Source organism: Prunus avium, chromosome 7, assembly GCF_965620075.1.
Source record: "Prunus avium chromosome 7, drPruAviu1.hap1.1, whole genome shotgun sequence".
Lineage (NCBI taxonomy): Eukaryota > Viridiplantae > Streptophyta > Magnoliopsida > Rosales > Rosaceae > Prunus > Prunus avium.
Window position 1 is genome coordinate 24,750,518 of NC_142290.1, and position 27,695 is coordinate 24,778,212.

General features: G+C 35.7%; 1 protein-coding gene and 1 pseudogene across 1 annotated transcript; both read right to left on the minus strand.

The window, feature by feature from the left end:
• Positions 1-1,377: 1,377 nt before the first annotated feature.
• Positions 1,378-27,695, minus strand: ABCA1 (ATP-binding cassette A1). Its single transcript, XM_021957543.2, has 40 exons — positions 27,325-27,695; positions 26,014-26,093; positions 25,544-25,712; positions 24,632-24,714; positions 23,704-23,920; positions 22,441-22,658; positions 22,227-22,287; positions 21,956-22,042; positions 21,102-21,334; positions 20,858-20,972; positions 20,683-20,772; positions 20,331-20,554; positions 20,133-20,245; positions 19,873-19,979; positions 18,564-18,626; positions 17,916-18,002; positions 17,416-17,514; positions 17,147-17,331; positions 16,397-16,451; positions 16,225-16,296; positions 15,190-15,888; positions 14,859-15,037; positions 13,908-14,118; positions 11,807-11,890; positions 11,250-11,291; positions 11,061-11,157; positions 10,114-10,241; positions 9,893-9,997; positions 8,923-9,069; positions 7,546-7,806; positions 7,306-7,441; positions 6,782-6,861; positions 6,373-6,480; positions 5,985-6,135; positions 4,950-5,086; positions 4,782-4,856; positions 4,355-4,658; positions 3,134-3,267; positions 1,974-2,032; positions 1,378-1,891 (listed from the first exon to the last, which is right to left on the minus strand). The coding sequence occupies exons 1-40, from the start codon at positions 27,409-27,411 to the stop codon at positions 1,810-1,812; spliced, it is 5,664 nt and encodes a 1,887-aa protein (XP_021813235.1). The 5' UTR covers positions 27,412-27,695; the 3' UTR covers positions 1,378-1,809.
• On the minus strand, positions 24,961-25,064 carry LOC148293210 (U2 spliceosomal RNA; annotated as a pseudogene).

Consider the following 27,695-nt stretch of genomic DNA (forward strand, 5'->3'; position numbering starts at 1 on the left):
ATAAGCAGGGGATGACTAGGGTTGCTCATGGACGGACGGATCACCACCAAACTTTCCTCAAAGGCTATTTTAGCCATTTTGTTTATCTTTTAGGGGTGTATTCAAATTGAGATTTTAATAGATCTCAATTACATGAGAAATGTTAGTTTAGAAAAAGCACCAAATATTTTTAAATCACCTTTTGCACTTATGAACCGCATTATATACGTGTATGCAGATTCACTTGTTAAATCAATGGTCATACCAATTGTTAATAAACAAAAGGAAAAAACACCCGCGGCCAAAACCCATTTGTCAATTGTAATACCCAGTTGTTAATACCCATTGATTCACTTGTTAAATCAATGGTCCTCACCCCAACCCCAAACTTCTCCTGCGGCCAAAACACTCGAACCCCAAACTTCTCCCGCCCCAATGGCCAAAACACCCGAACCCATCTGGGGATTTTCCTCCCTGTGGAAACTTGTTGTAAGCAAAAAAATCAAAATCCTTTTTGGTAATGCAATGAATTCGAAGGGGATGATAGTAAGTCATGTAGTCACAGCCTTGGGAGCTGGAGCAGTAATTCTCGACTGGGTCAACCGGTCGAGAATATCTCAGCAGCAGAAGGAAATCATTGCTAGTGTGTCTGCGTTACGCGGGGTTACACTAAGCTTGACACATGTAAGTTTTTCCCCCTTTAATATTATATTCTTTATTTGTTTTATAAGTTACATTCAATTTCTTATTTTTCTTAAGCAGATCTCTGCCCAGCTGAAGAAATCAACGGAGGAATTGAAGCGAAAAATGGATCTCGTTCAACCTCGGTCCCGGCCTCCATGGCATGTCAGCTAGCTTTGGTAAAATTTATTTTAAATAGACTGCTGAATCTTTTACTTTCTTAGTTTATGGATTTTGCCATTAATTTTTTGGTATAAACAGGGGATGACTAGGGTTGCTCATGGACGGACGGATCACCACCAAACTTTCCTCAAATGCTATTTTAGCCATTTTTTTTATCTTTTAGGGGTGTATTCAAATTGAGATTTTAATAGATCTCAATTACATGAGAAATGTTAGTTTAGAAAAAGCACCAAATATTTTTAAATCACCTTTTGCACTTATGGACCGCATTATATACGTGTATGCAGATTCACTTGTTAAATCAATGATCATACCCAATTGTTAATAAACAAAAGGAAAAAATTTGGCTCCTTGAATGTAAAGAGTCATTTCTCCTTATGGACAAATCAAAATCTTACACGCGTGCGAAAACTTACTTTTGAAATTTTAATAAGTTACTTTTGAATGTGTCAGACTGTGATCGACGTGTAATGGGGGAGCCAAGCAATGTCCTAAACAAAACTACCACATAATTATAATGTGTCAAGAATGTGATTGACGGAACAAAAGAGAACTATGGAAGAGCCTGAGCAACTTGAACATCTGATTCCTCAATTGTGAAGTATATGAAACCTCAAATAAAAACTCAAATAAAGGGAACTCTATATCTTCTACGTTCACAACAATATGATTTTTCAAATGCACTTCTGGAACAATGTCATCTCGCCAAGCTTAGACAGGATGCTGGCTGCAAGACCCTCCTAGACCCGTATGATTGATGACAGGTACGATTGTAGACTCATAATTTTTTTAACAGACTACATTTCCCCAAAGTTAACTTATGTACAATATGCCGTCTCTAATATCTACATAGAGCCTCGTATGGCGGTCTCAACTTTAAAACAAGAGAGCCGCTTGTGCCGGGTGATGATTTGATGAGTCATGTAAAACTATTTAAATTAGATTTGTCTCAGTAGATGATGATTCTCATGAGTTTGCTGCAAAATGGTTGAATATGGTTTCCAAAGTGGACTGGCTAATACTGTATTCTGCAATTCCAAGTTTATATCTGAAAAGGAGAGAGATTATAAACACTGGTCAGGTTTGGCAAGAAGGAACGCAAACGAACAAAGAAGGTACGACGAATTCACCTGTTCCGTTCGAGGTGTCCAAAGACATCTGCAAGTGAGAGGCCCTGTCCGTATGGCAACTGCAACAAAAGCCAAAAGTAGAGATAAATTACAAAATTTTCTGTGCTCCAGTAATACAATGAAAGACATGATAAGACATGGTGCTCATACTCCATGTACGTGCATTTGGAGCCACAGGTAAACCCATTTTCCACATCTTCCCTACTGACCATTCTTAAGTAGAGAGGCTTATTGAGGCTTATTGCCCACCATGAAAATAAGAAACCCCTGTAATCTACAACAATTAAAAGAGATGTACCTTTTTGCCCCCCACTAACCAAAGATCAACAATTCGGGAAAAAGAAAACATTTCTAAGTGTAATTTGGGAATGCACCGAAGTGTAATTTGAAAACATTTCTGAGATGGTAACAGTGAAGGGGAAAAAAGAAAGTAAAAGACAGGTCTGGTAATAGTATCTGAAAATAACAAAAACAGTAAATATTTAACTGTGAACAAGATTTTGGAAAACTATTTCAACTGCTGATGCTACTATACACCCAGTATAAGATGCAATAACAGGAATCTCCCATTATGCCACAAGTATTGTAAAAACAATGCAAAGTAAGGATGCTAACTCTAAAATCATAAAGGTTTTACAACAACATAACTAAAGCCAAGAGTTTCCCCATTTCCATCTCACAACGCGTCCCTCTCTCAACCATTCAACCATTCCATCAGCAAGTTCAGGAAAAAAAAATTCATTCCATCAATAAACAGACTACTTGGGCATCTGAGCGAATTCAAATACACATCAACTCACCTACCATCAAAGCTATTTTTTATTTCAAAATGAATGGCACATGCACACATGTGCGCAACACACACACACACACACACACACACACACACACACACACACTATTCTTGTTCCTATGTGGCCTACTAATTGGTTGGTTACAGACTCAGTTGAATTGAATCTGGATCTCCTACTTCATTATCATTATAAATATATTGGCTTACGACTGCTCCCAAAAGCTTACATTTTAGCAGGTGGGCCAACCTTCATTCTATAGTTTAGTGCATAGCACTTGGATAACATAATCCAAACAGATTAAAAAATATATAAATAAATCTTCCACAAGAATTACTATTTGTAACTTTAATTCAAGATAAACTTTACCTGATATTTAGCACTCAGGCCATTGAAGCCTTGGAATATTGCACCGGGAAATGATGAAAAGACAAATGAATCAATTGCTGAAAACTTTTCATTGGACAACCACCACTCAGAAAATATTGGCAAAGGTATTCCGCCTGCACAAACTCCAATATTAAGTACAAAAAATGTAGCAAGGTAAAGAAGAAACAATAATTAAATAAATGAGTTACCAATAATGACATTCCAAATAGAATTTAGAGCATCAAATATGTATAAAAATTGTTTGAAGTCCACAATCGATCCCTTTCAAAAGTTCTAATTTTTCTATAAGAGCAAGAATCATAACCAAAAGCACTGACAAAGAGTCTAAATAAGACCCTAAACCCAAAAATAAGAATATCCCATAGTATTAGCAAGTCCTAGTGAAGACATTGAAAAATAACGCAACGTATATCTGGATCTTGTAGACATTGGGTACACTGAACCTTGCTGCATATTGATTAAAGCACTGCCATAGTAACACAAACTTCATTAAAACCTATATGAAAACTAATGAAACAAAGAATGATTGCCAACTAAAGCATTAACAAGAATTTTTGCCTGGAGTAGATAGTTTCTCTGTCACTTAAATTAAAGTTCTAGAAAAAAGATTAGGAAAAGCAAGCATTTACGCAGAGAGATGCATGGGAATAACTTAGAAAATTCAGGACCTTGATTCAACTTATATATAACAAAGCGATAAAAGATCATAAAGTCTAGTACTGTGGAGACATGATAATTGTTGAGAGTGTAAATCCCACATCAAGAATGTGAAGCCTTGCACTATGTGCATACATTCTTGGGCCTCTCCAACCATAGTTATTTTGATTTGGATGCTCTAATTACATGATAGTATCAGAGCCAAGTTTTCTGCGTGTAAAAGAGAGAGAGAGAGAGAGAGAGAGAGAGAGAGAGAGAGAGAGAGAGTCTCCAGTTCAGAAGCGGACACAATTATTTTCCACAATCCTGTTACACTCAAAACCTGAGAGTAAAATATAAATCCTAAGCCAGAACAGTTCCTACATCCTAAAGTAATCACCTGTCAGGAAAATAGGGCAAAAAATTTGTATAGTCATACGATGTGGTACGCATACAGACATTTAAAGTTACCCATCCAAATTTTCCAAACAAGAAAGAAAATCCCAAAAATTAAAAATTAAATATAAAAGAATACAAATTAATCAATGCATGGATCACTCATACCATCTCGAACCAACTGCTCAGCTAACTGTTCACCAATCACGCCATCAGAAAGTGGCACTGAAGATATAAGCGACTTTATTCTTTCTTCATTGCCAAGCCATCGTCCAATAATGATTATCATTTCCCGTGACAAGCTAATCTCTGCCACTGATGCATTTTCAGCCACAATGGAGTCAGTGGCCCCAATGCAAACTTCGAAGCCATCAAGTAAGCTCCTAGGATGAGAAGGAACATATGAAAGCCTTTCTTGAATAACTCGGCAAAGATTTTCCAAGTCCCCAGAGCTGACTTCAAAAGGTTTAACCTAAGAGTAGGTAACAGAGTTAAAAGTAATTAAAAATTCCCTAAAATATCATCCTACAAATTAATTCTTTCAGACCACCCCACTCTAAAAAGCAAGGGAAGCAAGGAAAAATGAAAGAAATACCTCTAGCTCAAGATGATTTCCAAATCGTGTTTTCAAATGCTGGGGACTACCAATGCATCTTAATCGGCCTCCAACCTTAAAATAAAACATCAAAGTGGTTATACAGTGATATGAACAGTGGCACTAAGTAGTGCTTCAAGTAGACTGGTGAGCAAGGTAAATTGGTACCATTATTCCCATACGGGTGCAAAGAGCTTGAGCTTCATTCATACTATGAGTAGTAAGTATTACTGCTGTCTTTCCTCGTCTGGTTGAGAGACGAGATATCACTTCCCACATGAATCTTTTGGCAATTGGATCCATACCTAATACAAATAGTGAGCAAGATGTGTGACTATCTCCAAGTAAAACACAAATTAAATATACTATTTTATGGTGTAGCAACATTTTCAGTATAAACAAACAAGGAGCAGTCTTGTATATCTTGAGTACATATAAAGGTTGAACAAAAGAACACTTTGACTGCAACTTCTAGATCTAGTCTAACAAGGTAAAAGGTTCTTTTTGCCAACTTATAGACTGTGACCATTGTCCGGTCAGAACCATATTCAAATAAGCACAACGGCATTTATAAGAACTTTTTAAATGTGTCTACTCCAGCAGTGAATGTTATCACCTTGATCCTAATTTAGTATGTGGGCCTTTAGTGTTGTATCTCACCATCCATGCCTAGTAGGAGTTTTCTCCACATTTCCTCAAATATAAAGCTTAACTAATGCCTTAGGTATCTTAAGAGTCATTTTCCGACACTTGCGCAGCACAACCCAAATCAACTTTCATGTAGACGCTTTTCAACCTATTCCTCTGTCAGCAATGGAGCTACCCTGAGACCCCTCATCAACCTCCAATGTAAACAACCATTTTTGATCTATCTTGAAATCCCTAACTAGTTGTTTGCAGCAACTTCTCTCACCCCCTCCTTATATGGCTTATTAATTGCTTCCTGGTGCTTTATTGTTTAATAAAGTTGGTTAAGTAGAGATCTATATCCTTATTCTGTAACCATCTGATGGACAGCCTTACTAAGATCACATTAACCATACCGCAAATTTTGCTCATCACCATTTTAGTTAATTTCAGCAGTTCCTTAAAATCTTATGCCACAAATATAAAAGCAGTTTCATCATATAAAAAGGACACAAAAACAAGAAATCTTAAGATAGAAATTGTTCAAGAATTTATAATGAGAACCAGCAAGTATACCAGTTGATGGCTCATCTAGAATGACTATAGGAGGATCTCCGATCATCGCAATTGCAACAGATAATTTACGCTTGTTTCCCCCACTGAGGGAAAATGATGGTTTGTTGGCATGCTTTAACAAGTCAAACTCCACTAACTTTTCCATTACAACCTGTCAGGGATTGAGGCTCCACCATTTGAGTGTTTATCAAAATATACATTAGATGTAGAGTGCCAAAGTTATTCAAGGTATTTAAACATGCAAAATGTTTGATTCAGAATTTAGCATGATATGGCTTAAATGGACAATTTAAGTCATTACATCTATGCAAATGGATGAAAATTCTGACTTAAATCAGGATGCTAAGAAGAAAATTAAGTTCTACGAGCTTTGAACAGATATACATACATCATCTATCTGGTAATCTGGTACTCCCTTTATTGTGGCATAAAGCTCAAGATGCTCTTGAACAGTTAAAAATTCTAACAAAGCATCGAACTGTGGGCAAAACCCAATCTGAAATTCAATGATACATTGAAAAAGTTAGCTAGGATCTATCACTATATTGGATGGATAATCAACATTCCACAAAGGAAGAAATAAAAATAAGGATTGTATGTGCAAATATATATAAAATATGTAGACAAATATTATATGGTAATGCCGATGCCTGAAAGCCCTCTTGATCCTGTTGACTCCATTGTATCATCAACATGATTAATGGCCTGGATCGATCTTCTGCCACATCATCATTGACAAGGCACACACACAAACACACACTTACACACATACATATATAAAGAAAATCAAGACATACATGTCGACGAGCAGCCTTGGGATTAGAGCATATATCCTTGCCAAATATACAAGCAGTCCCATCAGTTGGAGATTCCTCTCCTGGATGGAAATTGTTCAATCAAAAAGAAGGAACTGATATAATAATTCAATTTTGAGAATATGCTGATTAACAATGCAAAAGCACACAAGGCCACAAATTCAATACTACGCAATGCAAGTTTTTTACTAGTATTTGTCTGAAATCAAACATTGTCGAGTTCTCATGGAGACCATCATTTTTAATGTAACAAAATAAATTATTAAATTCTCCTTAGCAAAAACTAAAATGCCAAGAAATAGTGAACTCAATGACGTATTTTATTATCATGAAATGCAATTGGTTTTTAAGAGATGGTTCCCTCAGATACCAAACACTAGTTATGGAAGGCATAAGTACGAACTCAAAAAGAAAAAAAGAAAAAAAGAAAAAGACAGATTGTCCATTTTAAATGTTTCAAAAATACAGTAAGTATATCTGATATTCTGGTGTCCAGCTGTTCATACCAGTCAGCATTGACAGAGTTGTGGTCTTTCCAGCTCCATTTGTTCCTAAGAAACCAAAACATTCTCCTTCTTGAACTGAAAAAGTCAATGAATTTACTGCTATTTTTGGACCATGAAGCTTTCCTCCAGGATACACCTGAAAGTTGACATATATTGCTATTATACAATCATATGTCGTAAATTATCACATTATCAAACTAAGAGAACCACTAATATCATTTGAACCATATATAGAAATACCTTCCAAAGATTCTGCAAGTAGATTATGGCATTGTCAATGGAACCTGAAAGTACCCTAGTTCTTTCCGTCTTCACATCTATGTCTTCATCAAGGTCATGAGTGATAACTTCTGAGGAAGATTTCAGAAGGGGTTCTAGATAACTCGAACTGCCTTGACGGGTACTTTTAGTACTCTTCCACCATTCCTTCAGCGTGGCTAGTGTCAATTTGTTATAAGGCAAATGTTCAAGCCCAAGTGTCAAAAGGAAGTAGCAAATGCTCTGCACAGAGGAGAAATTTGAATAAGATCAGAGTAACCCTATTTTCCACATGAATTAAAGTTTCACTTTCAATCTTAATATTAAAATATGTAACAAATAGCAATCCAAGACACAAGATGCTACACCTCTTGCTTTAAATTTTCCATTGATTACAGAGCAGGTGCAAAACATGTAAAAGGTACTCGCCAACCCCGACCCCATCACCATTACATTGATGTATATTGATGCTTGTATAGAGTAGGATTACTTGCTTTCCTTTTCTTGTGTAATTTGTATAGCTATAGATACCTCTTATGGGAGAAGAAAAAAGATACTCTGAAGTATATTTCAATTATTGAAGGTTCTTCACCTTATCTCTAACAGCTTAAGATTTTTGTGTCTAGTGGTATCTAACATGGTATTTAAAGTTGCGAGGGTCAATTGGACCCAAAAGCACACAATATCTAGCAGATTTGGGGTATTATGTCGTTTGACTGTGTAGCTACAACTAGGGTATAGTGTCATCTTGATAAGTTGTGAGGTTGGGGTATAATACGTCCCATCATGTATAGTTCTCAGGAGAGCCTAAAATTTAGAATTCAATTTCTAGTGGAGGCTGCATTTACAGGAATTTAGCTTAGGATCTCCTACTCTCATGCAGCTGGTATTGGGAGGTTCCAAATCAAGGACGTCTCGAACCCAGAAGTCTGATTCTAGGCTAGACTACCATTATATCCCAATAGCTTAAGCAACAATTACTTAATATACAAACACATATATCTCCGATTATCCTGCACACCATGCAGCATTTGAAACTTATAGTTCATTCTTTATGATCATATTTTCCCTCTCTTACATTCTTTGTTAGGTCAAATAAACAAAGCATGTAAGCTTACATTTTGACGAATGAAAGAGACAGGTGACTCCACAAATTCAATTGTATGGTCTCACCTTTCTGACATCTAAATACTATTCAACATAGAAGAGCACTTAAGCAAAACACTCTGAGAAGGGGTATTACTCGTTAGCATTACATATATTCATTGGTAATTCCACTTCTCAAGAAAAAGATTTAACTTTTTAAGCAGAGAGTTGCAGAAGAGTTTTTTCCCACAAGGCCAGAGGTAAGACACAAACCTCAATACCAAGATAGCAAATTGAGCCACCAGTAACATTCCAATCAAAGGCCTCATTGCTAGATTTATTTTTCATATCTTGCCGTAGAAGAGCCAGTGAAGCGAGTCCATCAGCAAAGCAAAACCCCGGAGATAATCTGAAAAAGTTCTGGAAGCATAGATCCATATGTCAGGGAATATAAGATTCCTATTATCACCAGCACTAGTTTTCTAGATTGAGTCACAACATTTAGTAAGAGGCAAACTAGAACTTCTAGAGTAGCCCTTTATCAAAAGATAAACAGCTTTACACTCGTTGCTCTCAACATTGTCGGATAGTTCAGACCAAAACAATGCTTGAAAACTATAAATTCAAAATAAAGGAACCAAAAAAAAAAACTGTATAAGATTTAAGAAGCAATAGTGAAGGGTAAAGTAAAGAATTGCAATTAGTCCTATTTTTCTAAATGAATCAACATCCTCAAAGTAAATTCAAGAAACTACACTAGAATTCATTCAGAATAAAGACCGCATCTAGTTATTAATTGCAATTTCCAGTCACGGCCTTCACTAAACCAGAGGAAACTCTAAGTATACACTAATACTCTCCTGCTATCATTGTAGAATTTAATTTCACAGCACTAGCTATCTACATCAGATATATATATCCTATGTGGACGTCCAGATGTTATTATCGTGCAGACACCATGCATTTTCTACTACCCCACCCTGTTTTCCTCTCTGTTTACAATGGCATCCAAACGATAATAACATGCGGACATCCGGATGAGAGAATAACTGTGTGTGTGTATATATATATATACACACACGCATATATGTTTAATAAGGAAAACCAAACTACTATTGAGAAGAAAGAAAGAAAAACTACAAGGACTAGTAAATTTACTGTACAAAGTAGTAATACTAGCAGTAAAAACAAAAAGAAGATTTTAAAACAAAAAATAAAAGAGATGTGTATTTAGGAATACAACCTTGAGAAAAGAATTTGCACTTGATGTTGTCTTTATAAGCCCCATAATGAATGAGATAACCATAAGAATCAGTCCCGTGAAAAAGTGGACCAAGAGAACCACATTCTGGATAATAATAAGTACAACTTTAATAAACAAGAGAACGACAATCATAAACATAGGCATGCAAGCTTAATGCCCTGGACGTGAGAATAAGAGAATGACAATGAAAAATACACCACCTGAGCCATACTGTGGTCAGAAAAGAAAAATGTAAGGCAATATGTTGTTGATGCAATCGCTAATCCATACGCTAAAAACATGATTACTGTCGACAATAAACATCCGCTCCCAATAAACTGCTCCAGACCTACATACATTTTTTTTTATGAGTTTACGTACAGAGGCAATTAATATACAAGGGAACTTAGAAAGAAGAAGAATCATTAGCCATGACCATAATGTGGGATGAAGCATTGATTCCAGGTTAAGTTCAAAATATTTTTGAGTTGGTTAGAAAGTCATCACCAAATAATTCCACATTTACAAAATACTTTTTTTTCCACCTCCTATCCTTCCTCCATTTCAAAAAGAGTTGGTCAACTCCATGGCATTCAATATATTAGATCAATTTCTAACAACTGGAGAACACAATAAAGTCAAATTTCACATCTTGCATGTCTATTGTGATTTTTACAAACAAATATTTGTCAATATGTGGATTAAAATATCAAAATACAAGAAAAACTATTTAGTGAGTAAAATTCTGGATAGATGTGGAAACCATCTGCAAAGCCTGAATTTGGAGTGTCTGTGTGCACCCACACATCTACACAAAAGGCTCCTAAATATAGAAAGAATCATTTACAAAAGCATTGCACAACTTTTGAAGTCAGTTATGCATAGGCTAAAGAATACCGGAGAATATAAGAGATCATGTACAATATCTCATATTAATATCAATCTCTATGGTACAATATGCAGTCAATCAAATATTCCCCTATACCAGCAGACACCAACAAAGAAAATCTTATTAAACATATTGATTGCTACTGTTTGCTGATTTGACCAAAAAAGAATGACGACATTCCCATCAATTATTTTACAAAAATTTCAACAATGAAATGAAGTTGAAAGCTCAAATTTCTATAAGAAAAAACGAGTGAAGGATACAAGTTTAAAGACATACCAAAGATGTAAAAAAGAATTATTGCAAAAGATGAAGGAAATAGGAAGCTGATGAAGTCCCATATGTAAGTAGAAGCCCAGTATGAAAGTATAGAAACCTGAGGATTAAGATATTGCAATGCAGTTAATCTTATGAGTATCAGTAACAAAATTACAACAGGATGGTTGTTCTACCAGCAAACAAACATACCCCACTAATCAGTTGCTGGTGTTTAGCTTTTACTTCACGTTCCTGCATCAGTCAACCGAAAAAAAAAAAACAATTATTTTCTAGGGTAAAGGAGATACTTAGAGCATCATACAATATCTTCTAGGTAGGTATTTTGACTGATGCACAGTTAATTTTTGTCATCACTATGGGGATCTGTTTCAGTTAAATTGGAAAGCAGTTATTTTCGACAAGTAAATTAGGTGTTGTTCTGGGAATGGGTTGTGGTGTTGACGTAATATAGCCTTTAGGTCATTGTGGTGCATGTTATCCCAATTGCTTAATTATTTATGTGACACAATAAAATGTTTCTTCTCTTTTTTTCTCAATAAAATGCTTCTTCCTTTTCAATAAAATTTTATTTCTTGTGACTAGAACATTACCTGCCAATTGTAGAATAGTACAGTAAATATTAAGACAGCTTCACTTATTTTGTAAATTGTAACTACAAGTAACCGTATCCTAGCGCAGAATGGTACAGTACATTGTGAAGCAAAAGCACTCATACTGGACAGCTGCGATTATGTTTGGCACAGTACCTTCACAATAGAAACGGCAAATGACGCAGGAATGAAGGAGAAGGCAATGCTAACAATAACTGCAGCAGAGAATGCATCCAAATCCTACAAAATGAACATAATAACTAGAAGTGAAAATTCCCGAATCCTCTAATTTGTAATAGAACCCTATCAAATGAATCAGAGAGGTTAAAAGAACAACCATAAGATATTTGTACAATATTTAACATAAGCACATAACTTCAACTTAAAATTATAACATTTACTTGATACAGAACCATTTCTAAAATAGCCAGCTTCTTGATGCAGGCAACCTAACAATCAAACAAATCAAACACTTTCCAGACAGCTCATGGCATACAATTTAATAAAACTTAAGAAATTTATTACTAACTCCTTCAGTGATAAAATAGAACATACCAGAGAAAAAAACAGAACAAAACAAAACGTTTTAGCCGCAAACAATATAAAGCCTATTCATACTCTACTGCCTGTGGAATCACTTGAAAATGCTATCTTTAAAGAGATTCTGTCCTGGACATTTGATTGTATCAATAAACTCAAAGAACTTTGAAGGAAGTTGACCTTCCACCCCAAAACCAATTGCCAATGAGGGGAGTAGCCCAACTCCTTATAAGTCCTTGCTAGGTTTCGCAACTTTCCAATGTGGGACTTTTTACCTTCACATTCTCACATGCCCCCACACGTGTGGCAAATTTTCAAGCCTAACATGTGGACAATACATATTGGGTGACGTGGAGCACGTGTGGCCATTGGGCTTTCACACGTGTGCTAAACCACTCTGATACTATGTCAAATTTCAAGGAGACGGGCCGGCGGCCCACTACTAGCAACACTGATATTGTCCCCAACTTAACCACCTACAAAGCCCAATAGGTGACGGGTTTTATCAAAAATGGCATCGGGTTGTCGAAACAAGAAATAGGCAATATCTTCATACGTCAAGGTAATGGAGATAAGTCAATAATCATATCTTTTTCACTCCCCCTCCCCCCCTTGAAGAGGAGGGGAGGAGAGCACTTAAATTGCAAGGAGAACGCAAGCATTTGTCACAAGAAAACCTACGTCGCAAGCACATTGTGTCTATCTCCTCTATCTCCCCCTCAAATCCGAGGCTCGTAGAGGATTGAGATTTGAAAGAAGATGAAAAATTAAGGATGAGCAGTGAGCGATGACGAGGCTCGCGTAGGAAAGAAGATCAAGTCATCATGGCGTGCTGCCCAAGGATAGGATCCGTAACAGAAACATAGTAACAAAGAAGGGGAAGAACTGTGGTCTTCAACAACAAAAGCCTTTTTATTTTTTTATAATCAAGGATAGAAGGAGAGGAGTAGCAAGAGGGCTATACAATATAAACACTCATATGGGTGAGGGATGAAAAGCGCCAACGACTCTCAATTTGGTGGATGATTTCAAAGATTAGCAACTGGGGTAGTGAAACATAGGGTCATGAAGAAAAATAGGGTTTGTACAAAAGTAGCAAAGAGACACCCTAAAACCTGGCTCTGATACCATTAAGGAAGTTGAGCTTTCACCCCAAAACCAATTGGCAATGGGGGGAGTAGCCCAACTCCTTATAAGCCCTTGCTAGGTGTCTCAACTTTCCAATGTGGGAATTTTAACCTCACATTCTCACAAACTTTTCTTCATGTAGTTGTAAGAAAAAGGTCACTACGTAAGATTTTCTCAAAGTTTAGTGCACTGACATGCATGCAAAAAGGGCACCATTGTAGAAAAGAGAACTCATTTTCTATTTGTCATAAGATCCTAAATGACTTGACAGTACTTCTGGTATCACTGCTAATAAATGGATCCCATCAGACGAGAGACTGCAGGAAATGCTTCAACACTTTTAACTTCATTAGAAAATAAGCCTCATCTGATCCAGAATGTTATAAAATGATAGGCATAGATACTTTCAGATATCTCCTTGTGAGGTTAAAAATAATTCATAGGTAGAAAAAAAGTTATTATTACATGGAAATCGAAGATGATAAGCCAACACAACAGAGTTTAATTCTAAAATGAGACTGACTTTTATGATGCTTAAAGAGTGAACTTGAAATGAAATCTTAAAAAGGATTGAATGGAAATGGCATACATGGTGTTGCAGATGTTGGCTTTTTGTCATTGGCAGAGGGTGATTACGTGTTTGAATTGTCATATTCTTATTATGAGCAGCAAGCCTAAGAATTGCAGCATTCATTAAATTGATAAATGTTGGGGCAGCATGCTGACAGGAACTGTTGTGTAGCACAGTGTACCCTAAACTTCCATCATCATTCTGATCATCCATCACAATTGCCCCATACCTGCATCACGCACACATTACAGTGAAAAAAAGAGCACTAAAGAAAAATGTGCAGGCTAATTATAGTCAACTAAAACTTCAGGTACTGGTTTTGCAGAAAGAAAGAAATCATCACTTGTTCTATTAATTTCACAATTTTTGTCCACGGCTTTATAAATGACCAAGTTATCTCTCATTACCTGGGAAAAATATTCTACCTGGCTTGGATTGCTAACAAAATGGATGGTTCAGTGAAACATACACAGTCCCACTATCACAGGTAAAAAAAAGTTTTTTTAAAAATTTATTTAAAGAGAAACACAATATTATTACGAAAAAAGCCAAGTACAAAATGAATCAAAAGGAAACCGTGGCCAAGAAGGCCACCACAAGCACAGACAAAAGAAAACGTGACACCATCAAAAAGAGACTATAAACTAACTGCCTTCCAGTCCAGCACAGGTAAACAAAGTTTCAGTACAAATAATATGCTTCTTTCAGCTGCAAACTGTCTGTGTACAGCTACAGTACTTTAGCTTAACCCTCTCATTTACATTAGACCCACAAGTTTGCAAACAAATTATCATATGTGCATGTGTAAATTTCTACAATTCCAAGGGTTTCTCATGTGGAAACTTCATTTTCAGGAGTTATGTTGGGGTTTCTAGCATATCAATTTCTATGAATTTCATTTCCTTGAGGTACCCTATTCATATGGACGAAAGAAATTCGCAAAGAACGAGAAAATTTGGTTTAACACACCTTGACTGGTAAGATTCATTAAAGCTAGACATTAAAAATTCGCTCATTGAAAGTAAAACAGGTCCCAGGGTTGGCCCTGCTGCCTCAATTGCATCATCCAATGCCTTCTCTGCATTAGGGAATTTATATGCACCAGGTTTGAAGTTTTGTATCCAACCCCCTTCAACATACTGTGCAACCTGCAGCACCGGTAGCTTTTAAGAGCAAGAAACCGTTGATGTTGCAAGCAATCAGAATAAATTTCACATCCAGGGGATACCCCAGATTCTAAATGCTAAAAAATGACCACGCATATCCAATATAAGATTAAGGAAAATCGAAGTGGACAAACCTCCTTTGCAATAGGCCAGGATAAATCAAAAGGGATTGGACCACCACCACCACCACGTAATAGTGGATTAAAATGCGAAGTTGTAAATGTAACAGACAGTTGATCAGGATGTGGCTTGAGCTTGAGAAATAGAAGACCAAAAAATAAGAAAACTGCAGGAATAACAAGCTGGAAAACAATTGTTTTCTGGTCTCTGCGAGCAGATATTGCCCTCTTTATGAACAATGCTTTAGAATGTCGCCAAAATGTTGACCTTGAAATGATACCACAGCAACAACATTGCACACTGATGAAGTTTAAGAAACTTAAAACTGTAGCAAAAATCAAACCACAAGCTCTTCCCACTATTGTAAATAAGACCCCGAGAATCTCCTTATAATATCCAAAAGATTTTTTTGAGTGAAAGATCTTTTTGGGCACAGGATCATTAGTCTGACAAATTACAGAATCAGGAATCCCTAGATCAGTCTTCTTGTCAAAACAAGCAGCTTCAACATAGTCACACCCCGCAACCCTCAGGAATACCTCCTCCAAAGTTGTAACAGAAATACCATAACTTTCAATGCCCAAATAGTCCTCACCAGAACTTGTTTCTAAGTTGGACATGGGTCTTTTCATGCAACTCTCAATTTCCCTAAACATACTTTCAAAGGACGACGAGGATGCCAAAGGAAGCTTAAACGAAATCTCAGTTCCAACCTGTACAAGCATACAAAACCACATATATATATAACATAAAGTGTCATACACTAGCAATGTCAAGTGGACTATTATGAAGTAAACAGTTATATCAGCCGCCCCTCCCTCACATTTCCCATCCAAGGGCAGCGGAAAAATTATACCATATACATGGAAGATGCAAGAATCAATATTTTTCCCTAAAATCAAAGTAGTAAAACTAAGTTCAAAAGAAAATAGTAAAACTACAAAAACATATTATTGTAAATAATCAATGATTTAATATCATGCCAAATATATTGTATAGGAAAGGTTTTTGTTTAACTAGCAAGAATTCTAGAGAAATGTGATGGATACCTCGCTCACACATGTCGCTGATGGGATATGGCGGAAAACAATGTCAGCAGCAACAGAGGCAGTGGGTGCAGACTGACATGAGAAAAACAGTAAGTCATAGCATTTTGGTGTTGCACAATGATAATAGACCATTCAATATTCAGAAAAAGATGAACACAAATAGGGGTATTACCTTCACTAAAGTTAGAGTATAACCAACCCCGTACTTATGCTTCAAGAAAAGGGAACTGTTCAAAAGTGAGAATTCTATATGAGAAAATTATATAACATGTTGACAGCATTATGCATTAATTTTTCAGAACATGGTTTGAAGTAAAGGTACATTCTAAAAAATTAAAAATAGGGGATTCTATATGTGCATACCTATAATTATATATGTATAGAAACTATACCCTAAAGTCATCCCGTCGCCAAAATTGGTTCATAAAGTTGAAAGGCCATTCGAACGGTCCTCTTGAGCATTCGAATGGCATCTCATTCAGACTTTAGAATATCTAAACGTCTGGTACAGATAACTTTTCTACATACTTTGTGTGTGTGTGTGTGTGTGTGTGGAAAGTCTAATAAGATCCCTCTTTTTTTATGAGAAACAAAACTTATTAATAATAATTGCAACATACAATACAAAGATCTTTATTTATATGAACAGAATACATAAGGATGATATTAGATCTAATTATATTTTATGTACATATATCATATAAGTATCTACTACAGAATACATAAGGCAATGTCCCAAACATGAAAAATGTATGAAATCATTTTCACCCCATACTACAAAAAATTTGTCAGTTATTCCGCATTTCCTAACTAATTGAGAATATATAACTTTATGAAATCTCATATGAATATGAACTAAGTCAAAATATAACACTAAAAGTAGGTAAAAAAAAACAATAAGCTTGGTTAGAAGAGGTGAAACCTTCCGCAGCATTTCAAAGAGCCATTGGCCATGATAGCTATACGATCTCCAAGTACTTCTGCTTCATCCATTGAGTGTGTGGTCAGTAATACTATCCTGCCCTTTCTAATCTTTTTTATTAATTGCCATGTCAAGCGCATAGAGTACGGATCCATTCCACTAGTCGGTTCATCCAAAATTATAACCTGCAAAAGGAAACAATTAAAAAATTTCAGTACATTCCAACACGGGAAAGTAACAAGATAGCGCCACTGAAATTTGGCCCCCACCTTACTATTTCCTATCAGTGCAATTCCAAGAGACAATTTCCTCTTCATGCCTCCAGACAGAGCATTCACAGCCGTGTTCATTTTATCAGCCAAACCTACCTGATCATAATGACAAAACAGAAAACAAACTTCCTCATTTGATCATGAACCAAAGAATACATAAACAAAACAAGAAAATAATAAATATTGTCCCAGGCCTAATGTTCTACAGTAATCAAATAAGGTAGCAGGTAGCACACTAATTTATAAAATCACATATTCTGAAAATCATAGGACCAGAAACATTAGTTTCGTTGTGGCAAAGAAAGAACATGCCAATACATTGCTAGAGCATATTGCAAACACTTTTATAGTGATGGCCTGATGCTTAAGATTCTAGCATCAGACTCTAAAAGCATAAAGATAGCAGATCATAATATATGTCATACTTAACTGCCAATCAAAAGCTCAAACTAGCAAACAAAAGCATGCAAGAACCCAGTTCTGCCAAAAGAACTTACTTGATCACCCATATCAACAACAGCGCTGTTTACAAAATCTTCCTTCACACCTTTCAATATAGCAAATATTTCCAAATGCTCCCTCACCTGGATAAAGTATCTAACCACATCAAACTTAGAAATTACTGTCGTACCAGTCTTCAGCAATGTGCATGTCTGTGTGTATGCGAACGTATCAACAAAATTTCATTTGGCGGTCAGACAACTATGATTTTCAGAGTGCTGCATGGTTCTAGTTTACAAAAGATAATGGTTGTCACCTCTCCATATTTTTTATTTATATTAGGGCTTGATTTTGGTGTTATATTTGTTGTGCAAGAAGATAATTGAAGCTTTTTTGGCTCTCTTCACTATTGCAGCCGACAAGTAGAATGCTCAAGTCTATAACTAACTGTATATTTTTAGTTGCTGCTTTCATTATAAAATCAAAATGACAAAGCTTGGGAGATGGAGTTAGGGGCAGATTTTCTTAAGCATCTCTAACTTTATGAGCTCCACCACCTACTTCATGTACAATAAATGAAAATGCTACAAAATCTATTTCAATAACCTTTTGTTAGTATTCAAAAGACAAAGCAATAATCTTGCTAGTAGCTTCAGAGGATTTACTACATTCAAAATCGACAAGGAATAATTCTTCTCACTTACCGTTAATTCTGGAAAAAGGATATCATTTTGAGGGCATACCCCTAATTCCTTCCGTATCTCCTCCTATAGATTCAAACTCATCAGAAAAGATCCAAGAAAAACTGAACTGTTCCCGAAATATTAAACAAATGTAAGCAGAAAGTAAATTAATGAGGAAGATTTAAAAGAATGCCTTTTGGCATATGATTTAGATCATTAACTTTGAAAGTTATAGCATAGCTCAGAAACTAGACAAATTATAAGAAGAGTATATAGATATATATATATATATATATATATATATATATATATATATATATACAGAAAGGTTCTCCAAAGTAGACCGAACAGTCCCTATCTATACCCTAAACTCAAGGATCCTTGCAAAAAGCTTAGCCAAAATGGAAACTATTTAATCAATTGACTGAGATCAAATAAATAAATGAACATAACATTTCCAATCAGTGATGAAATGCTGATGATGATAATCAAATGGTTGAACAATTATCAATTTAGCTCATCTTTCGATGATTGTTGAAGGACTTTAAAAAGGGGTGGTCATTTTATTGTACCATATCGCAGGTGGGCTCTAATAAGGTTGTATACTCTTTTCTTAAAAAATGGACGTCCAATGGAGTCCTCTAAATTGGACGTCTAGCATGCCGACACCATGAAAGCCAACAATCTCCTTCTGGCCTGAACCCTTTAATTTTTATGGCTAATGATGGGCCCAATTATAATGCTCCCCATTGGACGTCTAGTGTGCCCACGCTATGAAGCCCAACAATCTCCTTCTGGCCTGAACCCTACAGTTTTGATGGCTAATGACTGGCCCAATTATAATGCTCATATCATATATTTATCATAGATGAAGGAATTTAAGGTTCCACCACAAAACCAATTAGCAATGGGGGACTAGCCCAACTCCTTATAAGCTCTTGCAAAGTTTCTCAACTTTCCAATGTGGGACATTTTTTCACATTCTCACATGTCCCAACACGTGTGGCAAAATTTCAAGCCTAATATGTGGACAACACATATTAGGTGATGTGGAGCATGGGGAGCATGTGTAGCTGTTGACTTCACATGTGGGCAAACCCGTTCTAATACCATGAAGGAAGTTGAGGTTTCACCCCAAAACCAATTGGCAATGGAGGGAGTAGCCCAACTCCTTATAAGCCCTTGAAAAGTTTCTCAACTTTCCAATGTGGGACATTTCTTCACTATAGGGACATTAATCTTCTTCAACCAAGTTGTTTGAGAATGATGCATTAAGCCTATATTTTAGTAGTGTTTAGCTCTAGAGTGATGTAAGCAGAGGATGAATTACCATTTCGGTTATAATATTCTTCCCAAACACCAAAGCATCCCCTGAAGTAGGGCGAAGAAGGCCGACAAGCATCGATATCGTTGTGCTTTTACCAGCTCCATTGTGTCCTTTAAATTAATAAAATTTGAACTCAGTACAAAACAATGATGGATCAAGGACAATAAAAGAATGTTATTCTCTATTTTGTCTTTTCATTTTCTATTCAATGCAACTTTGAGTTTCTCATCAGAAAAAAAAAAAAAAAAAAAAAAGTAACACACCTAGAAGTGCAAGAATCTGATTTTCATACATGGTGAGCTGTAATGAGTTAACAGCACAACATTTCCCCTTTTTACTGCCATAAACCTTGTGCAGATTTCTTATCTTGATGCACCTACAAGTCAACTGAATCATGAAGGCAAGAAAAAATCAATTTGTACAAATGAAATACTCAAGGATTCAAGTTTTAGCACACATACCTATGGTCAAGCTCTTGTTGTTTCATATCAAATGTTATCGCTTCAACAGCCGCTTTAACATTATCTTTCCCAGAAAAGCTTGCCTTCTTGGAAACACTGTCATGGCTATTAACTTCTACACCGGAATTGTGATTGAGATGTTTGTTAATACTTGGATTTTTCCAAAAGCGCTTGTGGAAAATGAAGTTCCATGGATATCTAACTCCATTCTCCCTGGGAAGGACCTGATCACATAAGAAAAGCCACACTTAGGCACGAACACACTTAAACATGGAATATTGGCATGTTGTCAGGTCTATCTGTTGGCATAATTAGGAACTCTGGTAAAAAGATAAGATTCTGAAAGATATACCTTGTCCAGATACAGACCAATTAAACAGTAGAGCAACGCATCGAGCAACATCATCAATAGACAGACCAAAAAATTCACGCCAGATGATGCCTACAAAGATAATAGTACTCAAAATTAAAACAATGATACAGGCTAAAATACTTTTGACAGGAAAAGAACCAAATACAGAACATACGCGCCATATGTTGCTCCAACGAAGGCCAACATGAGCACGCTCATAATCAGCAAAGTTAATTGATCCTAAAGCAAAGGCCGTTGGTGAAAGCAAAGACGCAACTACTTTTAATGTCCTGAAAGAGAAAATGTGAATGAAACCCATCTGCACTACAGAATTTTCAACATTGTACTCATTAAGAAGAGAGAGAGAGAGAGAGAGAGAGAGAGATCCACCACAGATATGCACAAAGCTCAGTACTTACATAGGCACACCCTCATCATTGACAGAGTAGTAAGGAAAAAAAGCACCAAGAAAAGTAAGGGTCCCAACAGCAACAGCTGTCTTCGCTCTTGTGAAGAATGTAGAGATTAAAAATGACAGCATAATTGCACTTAGTCCAAAGAAGAAGAAGTAAATGAACACCACTGTCTTATCACTGTACTTGAAAAGATTATCCATAGTGCAAACCGTAATAATTGCAGAAGAAACTGCAAACTGCAGAAGAAATCAAACTATCAGGAAAAAAAAAAAAAACCCACAGAAAATTGTTAGGTATGACAAGCACTGAAAAGTCCAACGTTATATTTTCTACTCTTATTCAAATAGAACCTGATCTAGATTACCACCAACGCAACATAACCTATCAACAGACCATCTTATGCAGTTTCACACTCCTTCAAACCAAATGGACTCAAATTTCAGAAAAATGAATTAAACATAGCCTCTCCATCTTCTTTTCTAGTGTACCTAATTATATTCATGATCTAACCTGACCCACAATACCTATGGTACATTAATACTACGTTGCTTTATCAATCAGTGGAGACACTTCCTTTCTTGCAAGTTGATCAATGCTGAGACTCAATCATTGTTCAACAGTGCAAATACTAGAGCCATGCAACAATAGTTAGACTTCTATCCTACAAAGCCAAAGAACTGAAAGTTTGAAATTAGATTAATATTTCAAAAATCTTCCAAAAAAACAAGAGCATGCAATGGTGGCAATAATTATTTAAATAATAAATTTATAATATAAAAAATGGGGTTAAATTGATTGAATTCTTGCTGAGACTTCTTTATAAATTAAACAAAAATACAAAAAAACAAAGAACCAACCTGCAAAGCATATGCAATAAACCATGAGAGATGGAATATCCCATCTTCCAGCCCCATCATATAAAGACCTTCTCTTATCTTCTGTTCCTGAAACATTATGAATAAAAAAACAAGTTGCAGTCAGGAACATAAAGGATGACAAACAAATTACTCTCATCCATAACATTAACCAAGAAAAAAAAAACTGAGAGAGAAATAAACAGAAACCATGACGTGAATAAGGTAAATCTTGAGCTTTATTTCAAGTAAAATATAATAACAGCTACCAAACCTTCTCAAACACAGAATAGCTGATCAACCGAGAAATTGGGTAGAGAAATCCCAAAAGATACCTGCTCATCCAAGTTCCAGAACAACCAAACAGAAAATGTCAGTATATTGATGCTAAGAAATATTGATTGTGATCTGATGATTATATAATGAACAATACAGAAATCCAAAAGAAAAAGAAAAAAACAGATATAAAAAATTCAAGAGATACATACAATACACCCATGACACTTTTTATGATGGACTGGAACTCATCATCAGTGTATTCACGAGTTGGAAATGGGACTATTCGAATGTTTGACGGACCATAACTCGTCCATGGCACTTTAAGAGAGGAAGGTTCGCCAGAGGGCAAAGATGAAGGAAGTTCTATATTTTTGGTGTCAGATTGCTGGGCCGCAAAAATTATAAAGGAATCCAAAACTTGCTGGAGCTGCAATAGTATAAAGGCATAAGAAGAATGGACACACGTTTTCACAAATATACACGCAGTTTCACCCACAATTTTATTGAAGATAAGGCGCTTATCAAGGCAGAATCAGAAAATATTTTGTGAAACAAAAACTAAATAGTGACAATATTTAACAAGGATGAAAGTTAGAAGTTGCACTATTGTTAAATAACAATCATTAAACTTATTGCAGGTTTATAAATGGATATCATATTAACCATCAAGTTTCAGAATCATTGAAGATTGGTCTATAAGTGGATATCGTATTAACATTTGAATCATTCACCATTATAACAAATTTATGAGTCACACTATGAAACACTGAGAGAGTGTCTGAGAAGAGACAAGCAACAACAATATCAGACGCTAGTATTGGTATAATAAACCATATCCGACCAACATGAGTAAGCCCTATGTTTGGGAAAAAAATATCATACTTCGCAGCAAACTTTGAATATGACACAAACTACACTTCGCTCAACATTATGATTCTTTTGGAACAACATGGAGAAAGACTGCAATTTACTGCACTGTAAAAAATATACCACGTACTATCAATTTATATGTTACTAGAGACAGCATGTGCTATTATTTCGATTGTGGGATTTACATACCAAAATTTTAAAAATCAATATTCTTAAAAGGGATATTGTTTTTCCCACAGCATATAGATGAATGAGTTAAGGAAGAAGCCAGGAAAAAAGACTGTCTACGTCTGTGCCACTAATCAGTTGGATTTTCACCTTAACATTCAGATTCAGAAAACCATCACTAACGATCTACTTAAATGAATGTTAAAAAAAGATTATTAAATTACTTTTAACTAGACCCTGAATTGCATAAAAAGAACTAATAACCCAAACCCAGCTTTTTGTATAGACAAATTTTGGGAACACAACTGGAGAACAAAATGTTTTTTAGAAAATATAAATATAGTTATGACAAAGCTCCATACATCAACTAAAAGGAACAAATGAAAGTAAGATATCAAAAATCAATAAGTGGCGAAGGTACGAAGCAAACATACAGTTAAGAAACCGCTGAAGCTGTATTGCATTGTCGGTACCGTATTTATGCCCAGTTCCAAGTCATTAAGGTAGGGACCATTTGTGTCCATGATGGATTTAACGTTAGGAAATCCTGAGAAAGCCCATGTGTGATTGAGACGTATGCTATAATCAAAAGATTGGGGACCTTGGTCATGAAATACTACTGCTCCTTTGATTTTTGGATTCGAGCAATTCCTAAACAAATAGTGCAGTTTATTCAGTGACACAGCTAAATTTAATAATGTGACTTCTCATAGAATCAAACAGACTTGCGTTGTTCAAAAAATAGCCATCCAGTGATCACACAATGACCATCACATAAGAAATACAGTATAGTAAGAGTTTTAAACTATAAGCATAAGTCAGATGACTACTTTAAAAAAAATAAATTAAATCATTATAGAATAAAAAATAAAAAATAAAAAATAAAAGCAAAACACATTTAAATTTGTAAAGTAATTAGAGTATGCAGATATTAGAACATACCATAACCAATGTAATATCTCCAGCACAGTTATCCACAATATGATAAACATTTAATTGGTGCAGGTATGATAGTTGGCTCCTTTTTTTTTTCAAAAATCATCACATTCAATTCATGAAGACATGTGGATCATACAGATAATTTCAGGAAGCCAAAGCTACATTTAAAAAGATGAATATAATGCACTGAATCAATTCTTATTCACATGAATAGCTACAGTCATGTAGTCCAAGAGATCACTAATCTGCAAGATATTAGGCAGGAAACGTTTGACCAGCACAAGAAAACCATCAAAAGAAACAGTTTTGGCAATTTGCATTTCTTCACTAGTCTTTCATACTTCTCCAGTCCCAACTATAATCGAAATTCATTTCAAGGAAATTTCGCTCAGATCCATACTGTGATACAAAAGTACGACTTACATTATTTGATTGCAGGTACCATAGAGATCTGAGCCTATATAGGTTTCCAGCTCCTGTTCATCTTTGTAAACTCTAGAAACATTCTGTAAGTATGAAATGCACTTTATTTAGCTTGAGCCATGAAAACCCTTGTGAAGGAAATGAAAGGACACATTGTGAAACCCGTTATTTCATTTTGTAATTTATACAAGCAAATTCCAACTAACAAAGCCATGCTTAAATGTGATGAAGAGAACCATATGGGAATAAAAAGATCAGAACTTTGCACCTAAAACATCCAGTTAAAAAGAAGGGGCAGAAAATAAGATTTTTCTAATCAATAAAAAGCAACAAATTCTATGCCTAATAATTAATGACCATTGAGTCAATCATCTGAAACTACTAATAAGAACATATACTACACTTGATCTTAACCAAAAGGCCGAGAAAGTGCGATAAAGCCAAGAACTTAACCCTAAATTTTTCTATTAGGAAAAAGACAAAAAAAAAAAAAAAAAGTGCCTAATTGACCATGTCTCACTCACAATAGTGCACTAATGAATTAGCCCAAAAATCATACTCTAAGGATGAAGCCTCGCTATGCAAATGGACACCATTTAAGAAAATCAAAGCAGGATGATAACGTTAACAAAACATCTGCTTTTTCAATAGTTTGCTAGAATGAAGACAGTACAAGACTTGATATCTAATTGAGGGTAACTAGAGTCCCACACCAATATCATCCATTATGTAGGGACGTTAACAAATCTCATATGTGACAAAGACTTCAATAGTTTCAAAAATAAATTGCAAAATAGAGAAGAGGTGTCAAAGCTCAGATGTGCTAAAGAAAAAGAATGCGCCTAGCATGTGCATGAACACACAACTATATACCAAAAGTAACCAAATCAGGCAATAGATAAGAATGGGTACCTTCAGGAGGGGAAATTTAACCGATATTATGTTAATCATTGACCTTGTTTCTTCAGTGTCTGGTGCAAAAGCCAGAAACTCTTCCTTATTCAACAGTAATTCCAAAACTTGTTCAAAGTTAGGTGATATTCCTTTGCCCACTTCCACAAACATCCCTTTCCGGATATACCTGGTCAAGTCTCATTAAACTTAGCACCAATACTTCTCACAAAATGAGAAATTCTACACACAAAAACCTTGCCCAAATCCATGTAGGGTTTTAATATCATTTGTTTCCTTATTTCCTTCAAATTTATTAAGTATTGGGAGAATATTGCCCAAAGTGAAACATCCTTAAAATATGTAGTACCAAATCAAGTAACAAGCACATAACCGCATGCAACACACATACCCTGCCATGCACACACACACACACTATATAAAAAACATAAATGAAACACAAAAATTAGCCAGACTTTGTCGCCACTTACGGCTGCGATGGGTGAATCTGTGTATCGACACGCATCCTTATAGCTATTAACAACAACATTACTACTGTGGGGAGTAATATCTGCAAGAAAATCATAAAGAAGTTTCAGATTGGTTTCATCAACTTTTTCTTCACAAAAGTGAAGAAAAATAAATAAATAAGAAAATTATTTTAATTTGAAACATTATGAATAACACCTAACGAGAAACTGCCACTTTAAAACCAAAATCCAAAAGGAAGACAATAAGTTTTCATTGTTTACTTTTACAATTAAAATGAAGGCAGCGTAGAAGAACAAAGGAAGCAAACAACAACGACAACGAAGCAACTTGCTACAATAACAAAGAAAACGACAACAGCTGCAGCAGCAGCACCATAGCTTGATCCCAACTTTTCGTTAAAGTCACATGCTATAATACAATCCTAATTACCCATACCCTTGTTATTATTGTCTTCCTATTCCCCTAGCACTACTATCTCCGCTCATTAAGTCACTCTTCTAAATGGTGCACGTATTGATCTTTGTTGAACACATACAAACCAAACATAGTTGGTGTTTTCTCATTTTATCTCAATATGTGCTAATTCAACTTGTCTTCCCACCGTATCAACATCCTCATAACTGTCCAGCATTCTGTTCCATGTCTAATAGTTCTTCTATAAACTTTACCTTCCCATTCCAAAAGGTATACGATGATCATGCATACTCCTCCATTTCACCCATCTTGAGGTGATTCTATGAATCACATCATCTTGAATTTTTCAACCCGCAAGATTGAGCTAGACAGCAAAAAATTTAACTCTATAAAATCTCTTGAACCTTGATTTTCACCACCTCCCTACTCTTCTTTTTCTATAGTGACATTAATCCGGTATACTTATTTTAAAGTCCTTAGATAACTATACAGCTTTTTCTCCATAACTCTCATTTAGCAATTATCCTAAAATAGAAAGATTATACAAAGGAGCAATTCAAAGCAAATCGCTGCTGATCATCTAACTAGTCTTATCCCTCTTGGTTGTTTGTTTTTGGCCTTTGGCCCCTGTTTACCAAAACAAAAGAAACAAAAACAAAGTGCTGCTCAAAATAGCAGTCTCGGCAGCATGATGATCATCTTAAGTCTAAAATTTACAAATTCCACACCGAATTACACAGTAGACTCAAAAACAAACGACAAAAACTCTGAATTTATGATGATCGCTTAAAAGAATGAAAAATAAAATCAAGACCGGAAGTCGATACAAACAAATTATGACTAGAAAAAAAACTATAATGAAGCCAAATATGAAGAAATGAGGAGAAGAAGGAAACCTCAGCGCAGGTGACGAAAGGGTGACGAACTTTGAGAAGCCAATTCTTCCAAAGCATAATCTTCAACTGTCTCCGTCCGGTCCCCATGTCTGCTCCAAACTCTATCTTCCAGGCTTCCACGCAGCGATTGAACAGTTGCGCTTTTCCTTCTCGTTCTTCACTTTTTCTCTCTGCGCTTGAGAATTGAGATAGAATGATGTGGAGGAGGGCGCTGACTACGAGGGAGGTGGAGGTGGCAACTGGGAAATGCGTTTGTTAAAGTCCAACTGAGACATCTGTAGGGAGCTTTGGATTTGGCAGCAGCTTCGGGGAGAGAGAGAGAGAGAGAGAGAGAGAGAGAGAGAACTGTAGCACCAAAACAAGGAATTTTT

Bases quoted from the DNA above. Each gene is read 5' to 3' on its own strand.
- ABCA1 (XM_021957543.2), bottom strand. From the start codon at position 27,411: ATGGGGACCGGACGGAGACAGTTGAAGATTATGCTTTGGAAGAATTGG. The intron at 10,242-11,060 runs GTATGTCTTTAA...AAATGTATGTAG, and splicing joins AATTCTTTTTTACATCTTTG to GTCTGGAGCAGTTTATTGGG. The intron at 9,070-9,892 runs GTTGTATTCCTA...CTATGCTTCCAG, and splicing joins GTGCAAATTCTTTTCTCAAG to AACTTTTTCAGATTATCTCC.